Source organism: Protopterus annectens, chromosome 7.part0 (genome assembly GCF_019279795.1).
Source record: "Protopterus annectens isolate FY-2018-M chromosome 7.part0, PAN1.0, whole genome shotgun sequence".
Lineage (NCBI taxonomy): Eukaryota > Metazoa > Chordata > Ceratodontiformes > Protopteridae > Protopterus > Protopterus annectens.
The window spans coordinates 1983094181-1983110237 of NC_056739.1; the positions used below are offsets into that span (position 1 = coordinate 1983094181).

The 16057-nt window shown below is 39.1% G+C and overlaps 1 protein-coding gene across 2 annotated transcripts in view; it reads left to right on the forward strand.

Annotated features, from left to right (window-relative positions):
- Positions 1-16057, forward strand: part of SLC41A3 (solute carrier family 41 member 3) — a 1429505-nt gene that overhangs the window by 106344 nt on the left and 1307104 nt on the right. For both annotated transcript variants that reach the window (XM_044078408.1, XM_044078407.1), the window contains exon 2: positions 8271-8585. In XM_044078408.1, coding sequence (XP_043934343.1) covers positions 8295-8585 — 291 coding nt within the window. In that variant the 5' untranslated portion in view covers positions 8271-8294. The remainder of the gene's footprint in view (positions 1-8270; positions 8586-16057) is intronic.

Below are 16057 nucleotides of genomic sequence, written 5' to 3' on the forward strand. Positions count from 1 at the left end.
TAAAAATCTCTCTTTTTTTTAATGTCCCAGAAGATCTGTATTATGAGCTCAGAGTCCATAGAGTCCTTGCAAAATGGTACAGCATACATAGCAAGGCAACAGGACAGTCTTATAAAACTTATAGGGATGGTATGACAAAGCATAATTTAAAGCTATCAAAAAAGCTCTTAATTTGAAAACAGTCCTACACTGGCACAACCCAAGTGTTTTTCTCTTGAAGATGCAGTAATGTTGGATGTGTAGGGATAAGGGAGATGGTTCTTCACAAGGGAATATTGGCTTTGTCCCCCACAGATAAACATAATTTGGTTTGTTCAGTGTATTTTTGGCACAGCTTGATTTAGTTTATTCACAGATTCACAGATTAGTATTAGGCTAAGTGCCCTTGCGAGCTATTGTAAGCCTAGCCAATTATCCCTTGTGAGACTCAAACCCTGCACCTTGTGTTTGTAAGGCAAACACCTTAACCATTAGGCCACCCTCCCAACCCCAGTATAATATTCCTGGAATGCCATTACAATATAGCAGTATTCTGTGTATTGTCCTGTTTTACACAACTAATTCAGAAAGGGGGGAACTTTCAGGCATATGCTGTTTTTACTGGCACATGTGGTCAGTGGCAGAGAGATGTAATGTCCAGTATAGGATATAATTTTCCAAATACAACTGGCAAGGAGCTAAAAAGGAGCACAAAATGGTCCATTTAGTACATCTGTGGTGCATACTTTACTCTACTATACTTTTTCATTGTGAAACACTGAATTAATATGAATGTCACTGTACAATAGCTAGAAGGATCGGTGAACAATATACTAATGCATCTGATCAAAACATTAAGTGAGAATACCCTAGAAAATTGAATGAAGCACCTAAGTGCTCAGAGACACCTTACAATGAAATATAGTTACCTTCTGTTTGCATACTTTATTGTATTTAGTTTTACTTGTTTAGTTAATTGGAGTTGTGACTAATAAGGCACAATCTAAGAATAGTGGTTGTCTTTTGTTTACTTCTGAGCTACCCAATCTGTTGATATTATCATCTAATCACTACATACTAATGACTGTTGTCCGACTGGGTTTAGTCAAAAATCCAGTATATTATAGGTTCGTAGGTTCATAGGTTGATACTAGGCTATCTGCCCTAGGGCATTTATAAGCCTAGCCAGAGTGTGTTTGGCTTTCGCCACCCTTTTAGATTAGTTGACTGTGCCTCTGTATAGTAGGTCACAGAAGGTAGCCCTTTTAAGGTTAGTTTACTGTACCTCTGTCAAGCAGGGACACAGAAGAGATCCCAGGGGTAAACTTACGATCTCCCATCCACTTGTCAAGATTTCTCTTGAAGAGGGTCAGTGAGGGGCTCTGCCTGACATGGATTGGGATTTTGTTCCAGAGTGAGGGGAGCCTCTGGGATATGAATCTGTCCCTCCAGCATGTCCTATTTATTTCTGTGCTGAAGTTCAAGTCCCTGGAGCGTGTAGCTCTAAGGGATTTGGATTTCCTGAGGTGAAGCATGTCCATTAATTCTGGGTTGGACATGGTTTTATATGTCAGACACAGATCGCCTCTGAGTAGGCGGTACGCAACTGAGTAGAGCTGGAGTTTCTTTAGCCGAACTGCATAGGGCATCTGTTTGAGCCCCTTGATCCTCTTGGTGAGGTACTTTTGGGGTCTTTACAGTTGCTGCAGGTGTCGGGTAAGGTACATCCCAAATGGGGCATTGTATTCAATTATGGGCCTGATAAGTGATGAGTAGAGGGGCACAATGACCTTTCTTGATCTAGATGCGAATCCTTTCATGATAAGGTGGGCTATATAGAAGGTCTTTCTAACCACTTTGGCAACGTGATTGTCAAAGGAGAGATTACGATCTACTTGGGTCCCCAAGTCCCTAATTACTTCTTCCGTACTTAATGGATTACCACCTATGTGGTAATTTGTGGGCACTTTGTTTTTCCCAAAGGGGATGACTATGCACTTTTTGGCATTTAGCTTAAGGCCATGGCTGTGGCACCAGTTATCCGTCTCTGTGAGACCCTTTTGGAGGATGCTTGTGTCAGCCAGAGAGTCGATTACGACACCCAGTTTGCAGTCATCTGCGAACTTGGTCAGCCATAGTCCACCTGTATTAGCCTGTACCTCGGAGAAATATATACCGAACAAGAGAGGTCCCAGGACTGAGCCTTGTGGGACGCCACTTGTAACTGGTTTAGAGTCTGACATGGCACCTGTTATTCTGACCATGTGGGTGCTATCCCTGAGCCAGTTTGCAACCCATCTTGTGACATAGGGGTTGATATTTAAGCTGGTGAGCTTATTTATGATGCCCAAGTGGGGTATTGTGTCGAAGGCTTTTGCGGGGTCCAGGTAGGCTGTGTGGACTACCTTCCCTTCATCTATGGCTTTGGTAACTGTTTCAAAGAAGTCGACCAGGTTCAAGAGGCAAGATCTGCCCTTAACAAAGCCGAATTGGGTAGGATCCAGTGTCTAGAGGTTCCCAATGTCTTTGTTTATGATTTCCATGATGATACGCTCCATAGCTTTGCAGACCAGGCTAGTCAGGCTTATAGGGCGATAGTTTCTGGGGTCTGTTGTGGCACCGCCTTTGTGGAGTGGGACCACTGTTGCTGTACACCATTCCTTGGGTACATATACTGTAGTAAGGCTGAGATTGAACAGTGACTTTATATGAGGGTTTAGTTCTTCTTGGAGCTCGTGTAAGAAGCATCCCGGGACACCATCTGGTCCCATTGATGCTGTGTTTTTTGCTTTGGAGAGGGCAGCTCTCACCTGTGCATCTGTGATCTCAGGAAGGCTACACTCTGTTGGGATAGACATTTGCTCTTTTGGGGGGAAGGGGGGAGAAGTTTGCAATGAACCTTTCTGCCAGGATGTTGGCAATGTCTGTGGGTTCAGTGTATTTTTTGTCATTTTGCACTAACTCAGAGCATATCTGGGAGTTGCCTCCCAGGTTTCTGACATAACTAAAGAAGGCCTTGTGATTATTTTTAGTGTCTTGTGCAATTTTTCTTTCGAAGCTGGCCTTAGATGATTTTATGAGGGATCGTAGTTTCTTGCTAGTACTGATCAGAGACGCCTTCCCTTTTTGGGATTTTACTCTATCATGTAGTATCTTTCTCCTTCTGTTGTATAGCTTATTTATGGCCGGTGTCCACCAGACAGGTCTCCCGCCTTTGGAGGAGTGAGTCTTGGTTTTATTTGGGATAGCATGCGCCATGCATTTCTGTAGATGTCCATAGAATGCTTTTGTAAAGGATTCTGCATTTTGGGCCATATTTTCCACTGGCCCGGGGGCTTTGAAGGATTCCACCTCAGTTTTGAGAAGTGTGAAGTTTGCTTTTGAGAAGTTCTTCACCGTGGTTTCCTTGGCTAGGGGTGGGGATGGAATATGGATGCCCAGTGAGACTAGTTTATGGTCTGATCTTACCAATGAGGGGTATACCTCTGGTGTGGAACATAGAGACCCCATGTTGGTGATGACCAGATCCAATATGTTTTCCCCTCTTGTGGGAGTGGTAACCAGTTGTTCTATAGCATTTGAGTTTATAAATTCTAGGAACCGTTCGGCGAGGGTGTTTGGGCTTGAGTAGTTTTCCCAGTCAATGTTTGGGTAGTTGAAGTCACCCAATATAATGGTGTTTGGAGAGACCTTCATATTCTTCAGTGTTCTCAGGAAAGCCGAGTGAGGTTCCTGTGTTTGGGAGGGTGGTCTGTAGCAGGCTACAAACTGAAAGGCAGTTTTGCCCACTGTTAGTTGCACATGGATGGTCTCCGATGCTTCGTGCAGTACCACTAACCTGGAGGTGTGTGTATCTTTGATAAATATGGATACTCCCCTTCCTTTTGTGGTTCGGTCCGAGGTTTGTGGCCAGAAAGCATGGTATGAAGTATAACCTGTTAGTGCTGGGGTGCTCTCGGGAGCTTTGAACCAGGTTTCTGTTACTGCACAGATATCGATATTCTCCATACTGAGGAGAGTCTTGAGTGCGTGCATCTTGAGGTTTAGACTTCTGGCATTGAGCAGCATTACCCTTAGATTTTTTTTTCTTTGTGTTGTCTATGGAGGTGGGTTTGTTTTTTGAGCCTTGCCTAAAAAAGGCACTATGGGGGAGGCAAGAGCCTTTGCCAGTATTCAAAAACCCAGGGGTGACAGGTGCAAGCCATCCCTAGCGAAGCAACTTGGCTTATCGAGCATGTCATCCCAGGCTGACAGACACTGGATCCCCTTTGAATGACACCAATACTTTGGCCAATTGTTAAAATTGATCATTTTGTCTTTATACTGTGGCATCATTCTTGGTGAGGGTAAGATGCTACTCAAGGGTCAGGGTCATACCGGTCTGGGCTGCATGATCAAAGAGCTCCTCTATGTCTTTTTTCATGTAGTCCAGGGAGGTATGTCTCAGGTCATTCACACCAGCATGGACAATGACGGAGTCATATTTGTACTTGCTTTGGAGTGACATGAGTGCTTGTGTTATGTGGCGGATCTTGGCACCCGACAGGCAGCTTACAGTGACCTTCTCCTTGTTCAGCCTGGTGAGTGGGACGTCAGTGTGTCTGACAATAGAGTCACCTATTACAAGTGTATTAGGTGTGTTGTTTAGCCTTAAGGGCTGTGACTGTGTGGCACACTGACTTTGTGAGCTATGTGCTATGTGGGTATTGTTTCGTGGTAGGGGTTGCTTGGATGTCTGCTTTGGAGGTCTCTGCTGCTTAGGCAGATTTTTATTTAGAGCCTCCGAGTATGTTTTTGTGTGTTTATGTGTTTGGTTTGCTGATGCGATAGGTCTATGTGAGACTGGATTTGTGGTGTGTGTGGTTACCTTCTAATCCTGACAGGCTGTGCCAGTACTGGGTTGAGAGAGCTTAGCCTCCAGTTTGGCTATATAGTTGCATCTCTCACATATATTTGAGCTTGTTGGGAGGAGGAGAGGGTGGTCTGTATGCATAAGGCAGTTGTAACATTGCCTCAAGATTCCCAGATTCACCAGCTGGACTGGAGAGTAAACCCGAAACTGACCTTTGGACATGCCTGAATAATATAGGGAACTACTTATTGACTGATCAGAAAGAACCAATAGGGAGCAAGTGCTTAAAAGGAGTATAAGAGGATGTAGTGCTTAAGTTTATTAGTGTTTACCTATGAGATTACTTATACAAGCAAGTGCAGGGCTTTAGAATGAAAATAGAGTGCTTATTTTGAGATTTAGAGCAGTTCTAATGGAAAAAGTGAAGAGCAGACTTTGTGGAGCCGGGAATCATTTAAACCTGTTTAGGCGGCGTTGCCCAACGCTGCTCTGTGTGCAAGACCGCGCAAAAAGACAGTTGCAGGGTTTTAAGACAGAGAGATCAAGGAGTTTGGAATTGACCCAAAATGGCCAATAAAACTACAGCTTCTAGGCAGTAACCACTCCTACAGGGACAGGCAGGCTGCTCAGTGTTAACCACTGCCACTGGTGAACACAGAGACTTCCCTTTAGCCCAAGCAAGCACTGGCCTCCAATAAACTTACAAACAGTTCAGAACAGCAAATCTGTAACTGAACTTTCTTGAATTTCAGAAAATGGGAAAAAAGAAAGATTTTGTTTTTTTGTTTGTTTTAGTTTAAAGGTAGCAGAGATACACAAGTAGCAAAATAGTCAGAACAGTGCAATAAATGACCCCACATTTGAGTGCTAGGCCAGAGTCAGGTAAAATGCAATGTTAAGAAAACTGATTTTAAATTAGGTGCAACACAGGAAATGCAGTAAACAGGCTCTAGGTGTGTTCTAAATACTGATTCTGATACAGATATCAACTTTAGCAAGCCGGAAAACGCTGAAAAGTAGGCAGCAAAGCAGTAATTTTAAACAAAAAATCAGAAGAAAATACTTAAAATCTCAAAAGTGGCTCCTTTCTTCTCTCAGCGTTTTCTCCCCTTGGTAGGTGCTTCAGCAACAACTATCAAGCCTGGAAAGATGCCAAAACCATGAGGCAGCAGGGTTTTAAGAGAGAGAGATCAAGGAGTTTGGAATTGACCCAAAATGGCCAATAAAACTAGAGCTTCCAGGCAGTAACCACTCCTACAGGGACAGGCAGGCTGCTCAGTGTTAACCACTGCCACTGGTGAACACAGCAACTTCCCTTTAGCCCAAGCAAGCACTGGCCTCCAAGAAACTTACAAACAGTTCAGAACAGCAAATCTGTAACTGAACTTTCTTGAATTTCAGAAAGTGGGAAAAAAGCAAGATTTTGTTTTTTTGTTTGTTTTAGTTTAAAGGTAGCAGAGATACACAAGTAGCAAAATAGTCAGAACAGTGCAATAAATGACCCCACACTTGAGTGCTAGGCCAGAGTCAGGTAAAATGCAATTTTAAGAAAACTGATTTTAAATTAGGTGCAACACAGGAAATGCAGTAAACAGGCTCTAGATGTGTTCTAAATACTGATTCTGATACAGATATCAACTTTAGCAAGCTGGAAAATGCCGAAAAGTAGGCAGCAAAGCAGTAATTTTAAACAAAAAATCAGAAGAAAATACTTAAAATCTCGAAAGTGGCTCCTTTCTTCTCTCAGCGTTTTCTCCCCTTGGTAGGTGCTTCAGCAACAACTATCAAGCCTGGAAAGATGCCAAAACCACGAGGCAGCAGGGTTTTAAGAGAGAGAGATCAAGGAGTTTGGAATTGACCCAAAATGGCCAATAAAACTAGAGCTTCCAGGCAGTAACCACTCCTACAGGGACAGGCAGGCTGCTCAGTGTTAACCACTGCCACTGGTGTGAACACAGCGACTTCCCTTTAGCCCAAGCAAGCACTGGCCTCCAAGAAACTTACAAACAGTTCAGAACAGCAAATCTGTAACTGAACTTTCTTAAATTTCAGAAAGTGGGAAAAAAGCAAGATTTTTTTTTTGTTTTGTTTTAGTTTAAAGATAGCAGAGATACACAAGTAGCAAAATAGTCAGAACAGTGCAATAAGTGACCCACTTGTGTGCTAGGCCAGAGTCAGGTAAAATGCAATTTTAAGAAAACTGATTTTAAATTAAGTACAACACAGGAAATGCAGTAAACAGGCTCTAGATGTGTTCTAAATGCTGTTTCTAATACAGATATCAACTTTAGCAAGCCGGGAAACGCCAAAAAGTAGGCAGCAAAGCAGTAATTTTAAACAAAAATCAGAAGAAAATACTTGAAATCTCATAGTGGCTCCTTTCTTCTCTCAGCGTTTTCTCCCCTTGGTAGGTGCTTCACAACAACTATCAACATTTTAAACATTTTTAAATGTATGTTCAGTAATATGCATGAACAGACATTAAGTAATGCTGTTCAATGTATTAATGAAGTAACTGAGTGAATGGTAACAAATACAGTGAGGAAGGAAGTGAATAGGGTAGAAAGACACCTCATAACTTTTACATAAGAAGTTATGGACAGGGCAAAATTAGGGGAAAAGCCTCAAATTAGGGCAGATTTTCAAATGCCAGTAGGTTAAAACTTCTCATAATAATTTCACATTTAGTTTCCCTCCAAAATATTGATAGTTAAGAGGTAGTTATGTAACTCACTAGGGGCTGGCACTCTTTTAAAAATAATTTAAAATCTGTCATGAGGAAAAATACAGCAAAATATTGCATATCTTTTCTCTGCAGACAAATTGTATTAAAGCACTATGCTGCATTTCATTCCAAACATGTACAGTAGACTCCTTCTTATCCGGTCCCGCTGGGACCAGACCTTAGGCTGGATAAAAGAATGGCTGGTTAATCAGAAAATGCATATAAAATAGCATTTATAGGTTATAAATCAGCTAGAATAACATGATTTGTGTTTGTATGCATTTTTCTAATGAATATGAAGTTTAAAACTCAAATGTTTGTCATTATTTAGCCAAGAGGAAGCAGAAGTGTTTTTCTTTTCTGTGGCCTTTTGCTAGGGCTACAACAGAAATTTGATGACCAGTTAGAGAGGTTGGATAAGAGGGAGTCACTGTATATAAAATACAATGCATACTTCCATTTCACATGTGTGTTTATGATTCCATTACTGCATGCATGTTATTTGTATGTGCCCATGTGATGCAAAGAAAGTAAAAAAGATTTCAGTGTACATGGTTAGCTAACTTAAAGCTAATTTATTTGTTAACTTGTATAAAAGCCTAAATGTTAGGTTGCAGTCAGTCTACTTGCATTCCTAAGTGCTGTTTAACAGATTTCATTGTTTGTGTACAGTATCAGAGAGCAAATCCATGACGTATACATTTCTCTTTTTAGAACTTTATCTTTGACAAGACTAAAATGAAAGGTGAAGAGGTCCGACACAGGAAAAAAGAGGGCAGGTCAGATAACGGAGTACGACCTAGACAGCATGCGCCAGAAAAAGGCAAAAATAAACATAATGATGACAGAATTGGAAGCAGAGAACAGGATGTCCATGTGGTCTCATACAAAAAGCCTCTTGAAGAGAAAGTGGCTATGGCAAAACATGAAGAAGAATCATCTTTCCAGATTGGTTTGCAGGTCCTTTTTCCATACTTTCTAGCAGGACTGGGCATGGTATTGGCAGGAATGGTATTGGATTTTGTTCAGGTAAGCCTTTAAGACATTTGTGCTGCATTGTCAGTGCTGAATATGCCTAAATGTGTTGTCCAGTAAAGGAGAGGCTTTTAAAAATAAGTGTCAGCTTCTTCTGCTGTTTGTTTTTATTTGTCTCCTCTGGATTTTTCTTCACTTTTTAATATCAAACTTTCTTTATACAGTTAATAAAAGGGTATTGCCAAGTATATTTTCGGCTTTTTGTTAGTAAAATATAAAATATGGAAAACATAACTTTGAATAGTACCATTTACCTCTACAATGCCAGATCTACACTATGGTACCACAAGAAAACACTTAGAATACTAATAAAACTTAAATACTTATTTTTAAACACTTGAACCAGAATTGGAGTACTACACATTTTTGAATTACTGTAGTATTTATACAGTGACACTCCCCTTTTTATGTGGGCAGAGTAGATGAGTGGTAAATTAAAAGTAGTAATAAGCATCTGAATGTTAGGCATACATTGGTGCTTTGGTAACTTAAACTTGCAATTATTGCTTTTTTTCTGGACAAGTTGTTTGCAGCACAGCCAGTCGTTTGAAAGTGCTTAGAGGCTCATAGGTCTTCTTGATAAGAAATTATTAGGAATATATCAATTTATTGATTTATTTATGTATTTTGATTTTGTTTTCTGAGGTTGTCTGACAAGGTTTAGTCAAAAAACATTTTCAGCAGATGTCCGGGGAGAAAAGCTCCAACATATTATAAACATTTTTGAAAATACATTCAGTAATATACTTGAACAAACATAAAATAATACACAAAAAATTCACCCCGGGATCACTCCAGTGGCTGTACTCGGCAGAGCCACTGGAAACTAAGGTCGGGTGGCACGATGCCAGGGTAATCCTATGGGCTAGGCTTGTAAAGGCTCCAGGGCCATTAGCCTAGTACACACTTATGAACATTATGTAACAAAATGGAATCTTGTTATAACAAGATTGCCAAGGTCGCTACAGTGGCCTCATATAGGTCCCATCCTTTAAGCAATTTAACTGGCTTGAGCTGCCTCAACTACTGCTACTCAGTCAATTGTCAGTAGCATACAAGTTATACTACCTTCCTGATAAAACCCCTGCACTCCAGCATCTAATTCAACCCTACACTACTACTAGAACCTTAAGATTGAGTAACAAGAACCTCGTAAAGGTCATCAAATCTAAGAATGATGCTGGTAAGTCTCTCTTTGGTTGCACTATTGCAAGAATCTGGAATATACTACCTAGTCACATAACTTCTAATGGCTCTACTACACAATTTAAAAAACTCCTGAAAATCCACTATTCAACCAACTGGCTATGCTCCTGTTACACTGTAAGGAGGATACTATTATGTTATACCAGTTCCCCTGGCAAGGCTGTTATTCTGATCATACCTCAAAGACTGTCACTACTGTTGATATTTACTGTATAGTAAGACATATTTGTTATATACTTGGCAACCATTACCTGCTGCCAGAAACAGTTACCATACACTGATAGATCTTTACTACATTGCATATTTTTATCATTAAAAATTATCTATCTGTTTACTACATTGCAGGTTTTTAACCTTAAAATTATGCATGTGATTTGAATTTTGATTTTATGTGTTTTTGAAATTTTTTTTTGTGTTTTAATTTCTACTCTATTGTGTGCTGAAATTTTTCTTATGTGTTGCATTTTTTGGAGCTTTTCTCCCTGGGCCTCCGTTGAAAATGGACCTGTGTCCAGTTGGACTTTCCCAGTAAATAAATGTAAAATAAAAAAAAAATAACAATTACACATACATTTGTTTATTAGATTACCTTTATATGAAAGCAGAGTCTGCTATTACAGTATAAAAGATGCTTATATATTAATAGATGTTGAATATTGTGCTTTGAAGAGATATATTAGTGGCTTTATCAGACAAATGTTAGAGCATACGATTAATACTTAGAAATTCAAAGAAATTGAAGTGAGGGAAAGAACTAGGTAGGGCAGAAAATGTTGATCTTGTAGTTCAATGGTGAGATGTAAAGCAGGTTTAAAGACAATCATATATATATATATATATATATATGTATATGTATATATATATATATATATATATATATATATATATATATATATATATAGCTATAATAATATATATATATATATATTCAATATATATTCAAAGTAAATTTGTTGTCCAATAAAAGACAGGCTTTAAAAAATAAGCATCAGCTTCTTCTTCTGTTTGTTTTTATTTGTCTCCTCTGGATTTTTCTTCACTTTTTAATATCAGACTTCCTTTATACAGTTAATAAAAGGTTATTGCCAAGTATATTTTCATCTTTTTGTTACAGCGGTGTAGAGGTGGATATGAGCAGTGCCACAAAATAATGAACATAGCTGGGAGATTCTATTGAAATGATTCAGGCCTAGGTGAAGACATGTTATGGTATATAAGATTCTGAAAGAAGAGAAATGGTTTGATAATATGGCAGGCTTGAATTAACAGTGGCATTCATCCCGGAGATGTACAGGAGCAGATCTATTGATTTGATAGGTGAAGTTTTAGTTATGTTTTAAATAGGTTTGCATTCTGAATGGATTTTAGTAATAGTGGGATGTTATTTTATAGTTTAGCTACACTATCTGAATATAGAGACTCCCCTGCAGTATTAGATGATTTGGTTATAGTGTTTAGTGATGTGTCTCTACAGCATAAAATTCTGTTTGGGTAAGCAATGTTATATTAAGTCATTAAGGGCTAGACACATTTCTGGATTATAGAGAAGTCTGTATATTGTAGTTAGCTGAGAAAGCTGGGTAATATGGTAGTTCTAACCAGTTTATTTCTCTGAGGGCTAGGCAATGGTGTGTTCCGTTGCTGTAGTTTACTGTAAATTTGACTATTTTATTATAGCATTGCTCAAGTGTGGACACTTGTGAGATTTGAAGTTTAGTGATGACTGTAGCAGCATAGAGGGGAGATGGCAATAAAAAAGTAGAGGCTATATATGTTCTGGCTATGTCAGTGATATAACTTTTTTACTCTGTATAGTGCACCTAGTTTTTGATTTTTTTTTTTAACCACATATGATACATGGCGGTTACAACTCTGATGACACCCAGTAATTTTGTGTGGTTTACTTTTTCTGTCATGGGCAGAGATGATAGTGAAAAGTATTTTGGGGTGAAGAGCAGTAATTTAGTTTTTTAGTGTTCAGATGTAGTTGTAAATTATTTAGCCTTGTCTCAGTTTATAAGAAGAGGATTGCTGTGAAAGCTCTTGGATTTCAGAGAGAGATTTGGCAGAACAGATTATTGTAAATCATTAGTGTATTGAACTAGAGTAGCAATTTTTATAGTGGTGTACAGGTCACTGATGAATATGTTGAAAAGTATCTGTACAAAACTGAGTTGAGAGTAGCTGAGTAATAGAAAACTGGTCTTTATATTTGAATAATTTATGACTCATAACATTATTGTTATGTGATTTCTCCAAATTATATGATTTAGCATGTTGTTGGACATCTGAGAAACAGTGCACCTTTAATTGAAGTGTTATGGCCTGTTGAAGTGAATGATATAGTAAGACTAACCTACAACTGTATCTGTCAGAAGGTCAATTACATTATATCTAGCGCTGTTCATTTACAGTCACAAACTGTCCGTTTTCATGGTATTGTGCATTTTGTTCAGTTTATATAATGTGGTGGGATGAGCTGTCATTAGATGAACTGTCATCTATGATAGTCAGTTTTTCACCTCCATGGCCAGTTACCATGAAATGTTTAGTGAATGACGAAATATGCTTTCCAGCATGTCATTTGTGTGTTTTTAACCACAGGTTTTGAGTTACTAGTACAGTGGTACTGTGAGTTATCATTTATACCATCCTGATGAATATATTTAATGGAAACATTGTAACTTAGCAGAGTCTTGTGGTACTGAGCATCTCCTCACCCAGCCTAATAGTTAGGATTTATTGCAGTCTGACAGCACATTATTCTTCAAGGTAATAGTGACTTGTTTCTCTTTTGGTACAGCTCTAGTAGCCATGATATCCTGCCACTCCATGAAAAAACAAATCACATGGGAAAGATTAAGGATGATGCTACAAAACAGAAAGCATAAAACAACAAATAAGTAACAAATACAATCCCTCTCCATAAAGGTGGAAACTCCACTGATCCCTCAAACTATCGTCCCATTGCTATACTACCCCCACCTTCCAAAATACTAGAACAATGTGTAGATTCTCAGCTACTTAAACACTTGCTTGATAGTAATCTCTTAATTCCCACCCAGCACGGCTTTAGACCCCATCACAGCACATCTACTGCTCTACTCTCATTCTTCCAAACTGTAGCAGAAGCCCATGATAACAACCTACTTCTTTCCTGTCTATTCCTTGATCTCTCAAAGGCTTTTGATACTGTCTCCCACTCTAAACTGTTAACTAAATTTTCTGACATTCACCTCTCTACCCCCTCTGTAGCCTGGTTCTCTAGTTATTTATCTACTAGACTACACTGGCAAACTGTTACCTCCCCATTTCTGCCTGTCCACACTGATGGTCCCCAAGGCTCTATCTTGGGTCCCCTCCTGTTCAGTATCTTCACTAACAACCTGCACACTGCTACTAACCTCTCAACACTCTTACAATATGCTGATGATTCCACCCTTATTACTACTGCCCACAGTATTCCTGAACTCCTCTCTCTTACCCAAAACACTTTCTCTTCAATCGAAACATGGCTCACTGATAATCAACTAATCTTAAATCTGCAAAAAACGAAACTTCTACTTTTTCTTCCTAAAACACTAGCTCAACACAAATTGTCTTTCTCCATTACCTCCCTTAACATTACCATCATCAGACTGGAACCACATACTAAATTACTTAGTGTCACCATCGATGATGAACTAAAATTCAATATACATATCAATCAATGCATAAAGAAAACCCACCAAAGACTTGGCCTCTTGTACAGGAATCAAAAATGTATTTCTCGCTCCTCCAAACCCTCTCTGGCCATGTCTATTCTCTTACCCTCTCGTCTCTATGCTTCTCCTGCCCTTACTAACCTCCAGGCATCTCTTCTCAGCAAACTAGAGCAAACCTACAATAAAATAGCTAAGTTTGCCTCCAATCTCCCCTATAATTCCCACCACTGCCTTGCCGTATAGTCTTTGCAATGGCCTAAATTCCCAAAACAACTGTTCCTTGCTCAACTGTATATAACACACTTTATTCTTTATAGCCCCACTTCCTGCCCCTCTATCTCTGATATTGTAGTACTATACAGCCTCCAACGTCGGCTTTGTACATCTGACAAACATCTTCTGGACATCTACAAACCCACAAAAAATATTGGGAAGTCACTATACAAATACTATACATATACACACTATACATATACACACTCCTGGAACTCCCTTCCACATCATATAAGAAATATCCCTCATAAGACCCAGTTCATACTTGAACTTAAACACTATCTACAAAACACTTCATCCTGTCCCTGTCGTTCATAGGTAGGTACTAGGTTATTGGCCCTAGGGCCTATATAAGCCTAGCCAAACTGTACCCTGGCTTTTGCCACCCAAGAAAATTATTTTCCTGTGCCCCTGTCAAGCAGAGCCACAGAAATGATCCCCGGGGTGAATTTCCTATCTCTCATCCAGTCATAAAGATTTTTCTTGAAGAGTGCTAATGAAGAGCTTTGTTTGATATAGATAGGTAGTTTGTTCCAGAGTATGGGAAGTCACTGGGACAGGAATCTATCCCTCCAGCATGTTCTGTTTATTGTGGTGACAAAGTTTAGGTCCTTAGAGCGTGTAGCTCGGAGGGATTGGGATTTCTTTAAGTGGAGCATGTCCAACAGCTCTGGGTTTGACATAGCTTTGTATGTTAGGCAGAGATCACCCCTGAGTAGGCGATATGCGACAGAGTAAAGCTGGAGTTTTTTGAGATTGTCTGCTTAAGGCATCTGTTTGAGGCTGGTAATCCTCTTTGTGAGGTATTTCTGTGGCCTTTCCAGTTGTTATAGATGTCTTGTGAGGTACATACCAAAAGGGGTGTTGTACTCTATAATGGGTCTAATGAGTGATTCAACCTACCCTCCTCCTTAATCTACTTTCTTCTCTTGTATCTTTCTCTTTCCTCATTTCTCTCTCCTCACCATAGCGCCAATACTACTACAAACCAACTCCCTGTTTCTTCTATATAATTCTTTGCATTCCGGATAAACTTGTTGTTACTGTGTGTAGATATACATTGAAACCTGTACAAAAACTGTTAAATTAGTTAACTTCACTTTGTTGTGTATATTCTTATTATATGCCATTTGTGAATGACTATAATTGTAACTGGAGCTTTTCTCCTCGCTTCTCCACTGAAAACGGGCCTTTGGCTCAGCTGGACCAACCCAGTTAACAAATGACAATCAATAAATAAATAGTAACATGTCATTGTATTCTCAAAGTTATTTGTCAATCTCTTAGTTTATCAGTTCAAAGTTTTGATTATCTAGATGGAGTTAGCCTTTGGGGTCTCTACAGTTTTTTTTGTCCTGTTGGATTAATGACAAACTCCAGTTAATGTTTTTGCAAGAGTTTTCAGTATGAGTGAGCAGTGACTATAAGGGATTAACAGTGTCTTGTGGATGACTGAAGGGTATATGGCAGTAAAGGGTTAAGGTGGCTTAAAAAGGATTTATGTACTAAAAACTAAAAAGCTGCATTTCTATATGATTTTAATTGTTTGAATAGATCTGAAGAATTTAATCTGTTACTGCGTTCTAAAATGCAAAAAGAAAGAGAGAGGTATAGCATTGCAGGTTATGGTATATTTTCTAATGCATAAAAAAGTTGTTCAACGTGGAATTTGGTATGCCACAGTATATTATTAGATATAAACAATTTAGGATTATCAGTCAGTTTGTATTAAAACAGATTCAATCTACCATGCAGCTAATATAATGTGTTGATGCTGTTTTTTTTTATTTCATATGGTTGCATCATATACATTTCTATGTAAAAGCTAACGTACCAGTTGAAGAAGGCAAGCAGACCTTTGAGTATGCCTAAATCATGCACCTAACTGCTTGTATAGCTACCCTCCTTATTCATTTCCATTTCTCACCAGCTTCTGTAAATCATCTCTCACCACCTTCACCATAAAAAATACACTTACTAAGCCAGTTCACTGTAATGGGACTTTTGTTTCCAACTTTGTTACATAAGGCAAGGCTTCACAAACAGCCTAGGTACCAACCAGCCATGAGAGGTATGATGTGGCAGCCGGATTTCTCATGCTAGCAGCAGGTGTAACTGGTAGACTAACAGCCATATTTGCATGTGCAAGTGGATGCCTTAGAGATGTGCACAAGGGAACTTGAATGTGTCCCTCAGCTGATATTTTTGCACAAAAATGTTATAGGTTACAGAAAGCAGACAATATACCCTTCATTAGCTTTGCTGGCACTAGTTCTGTTATCT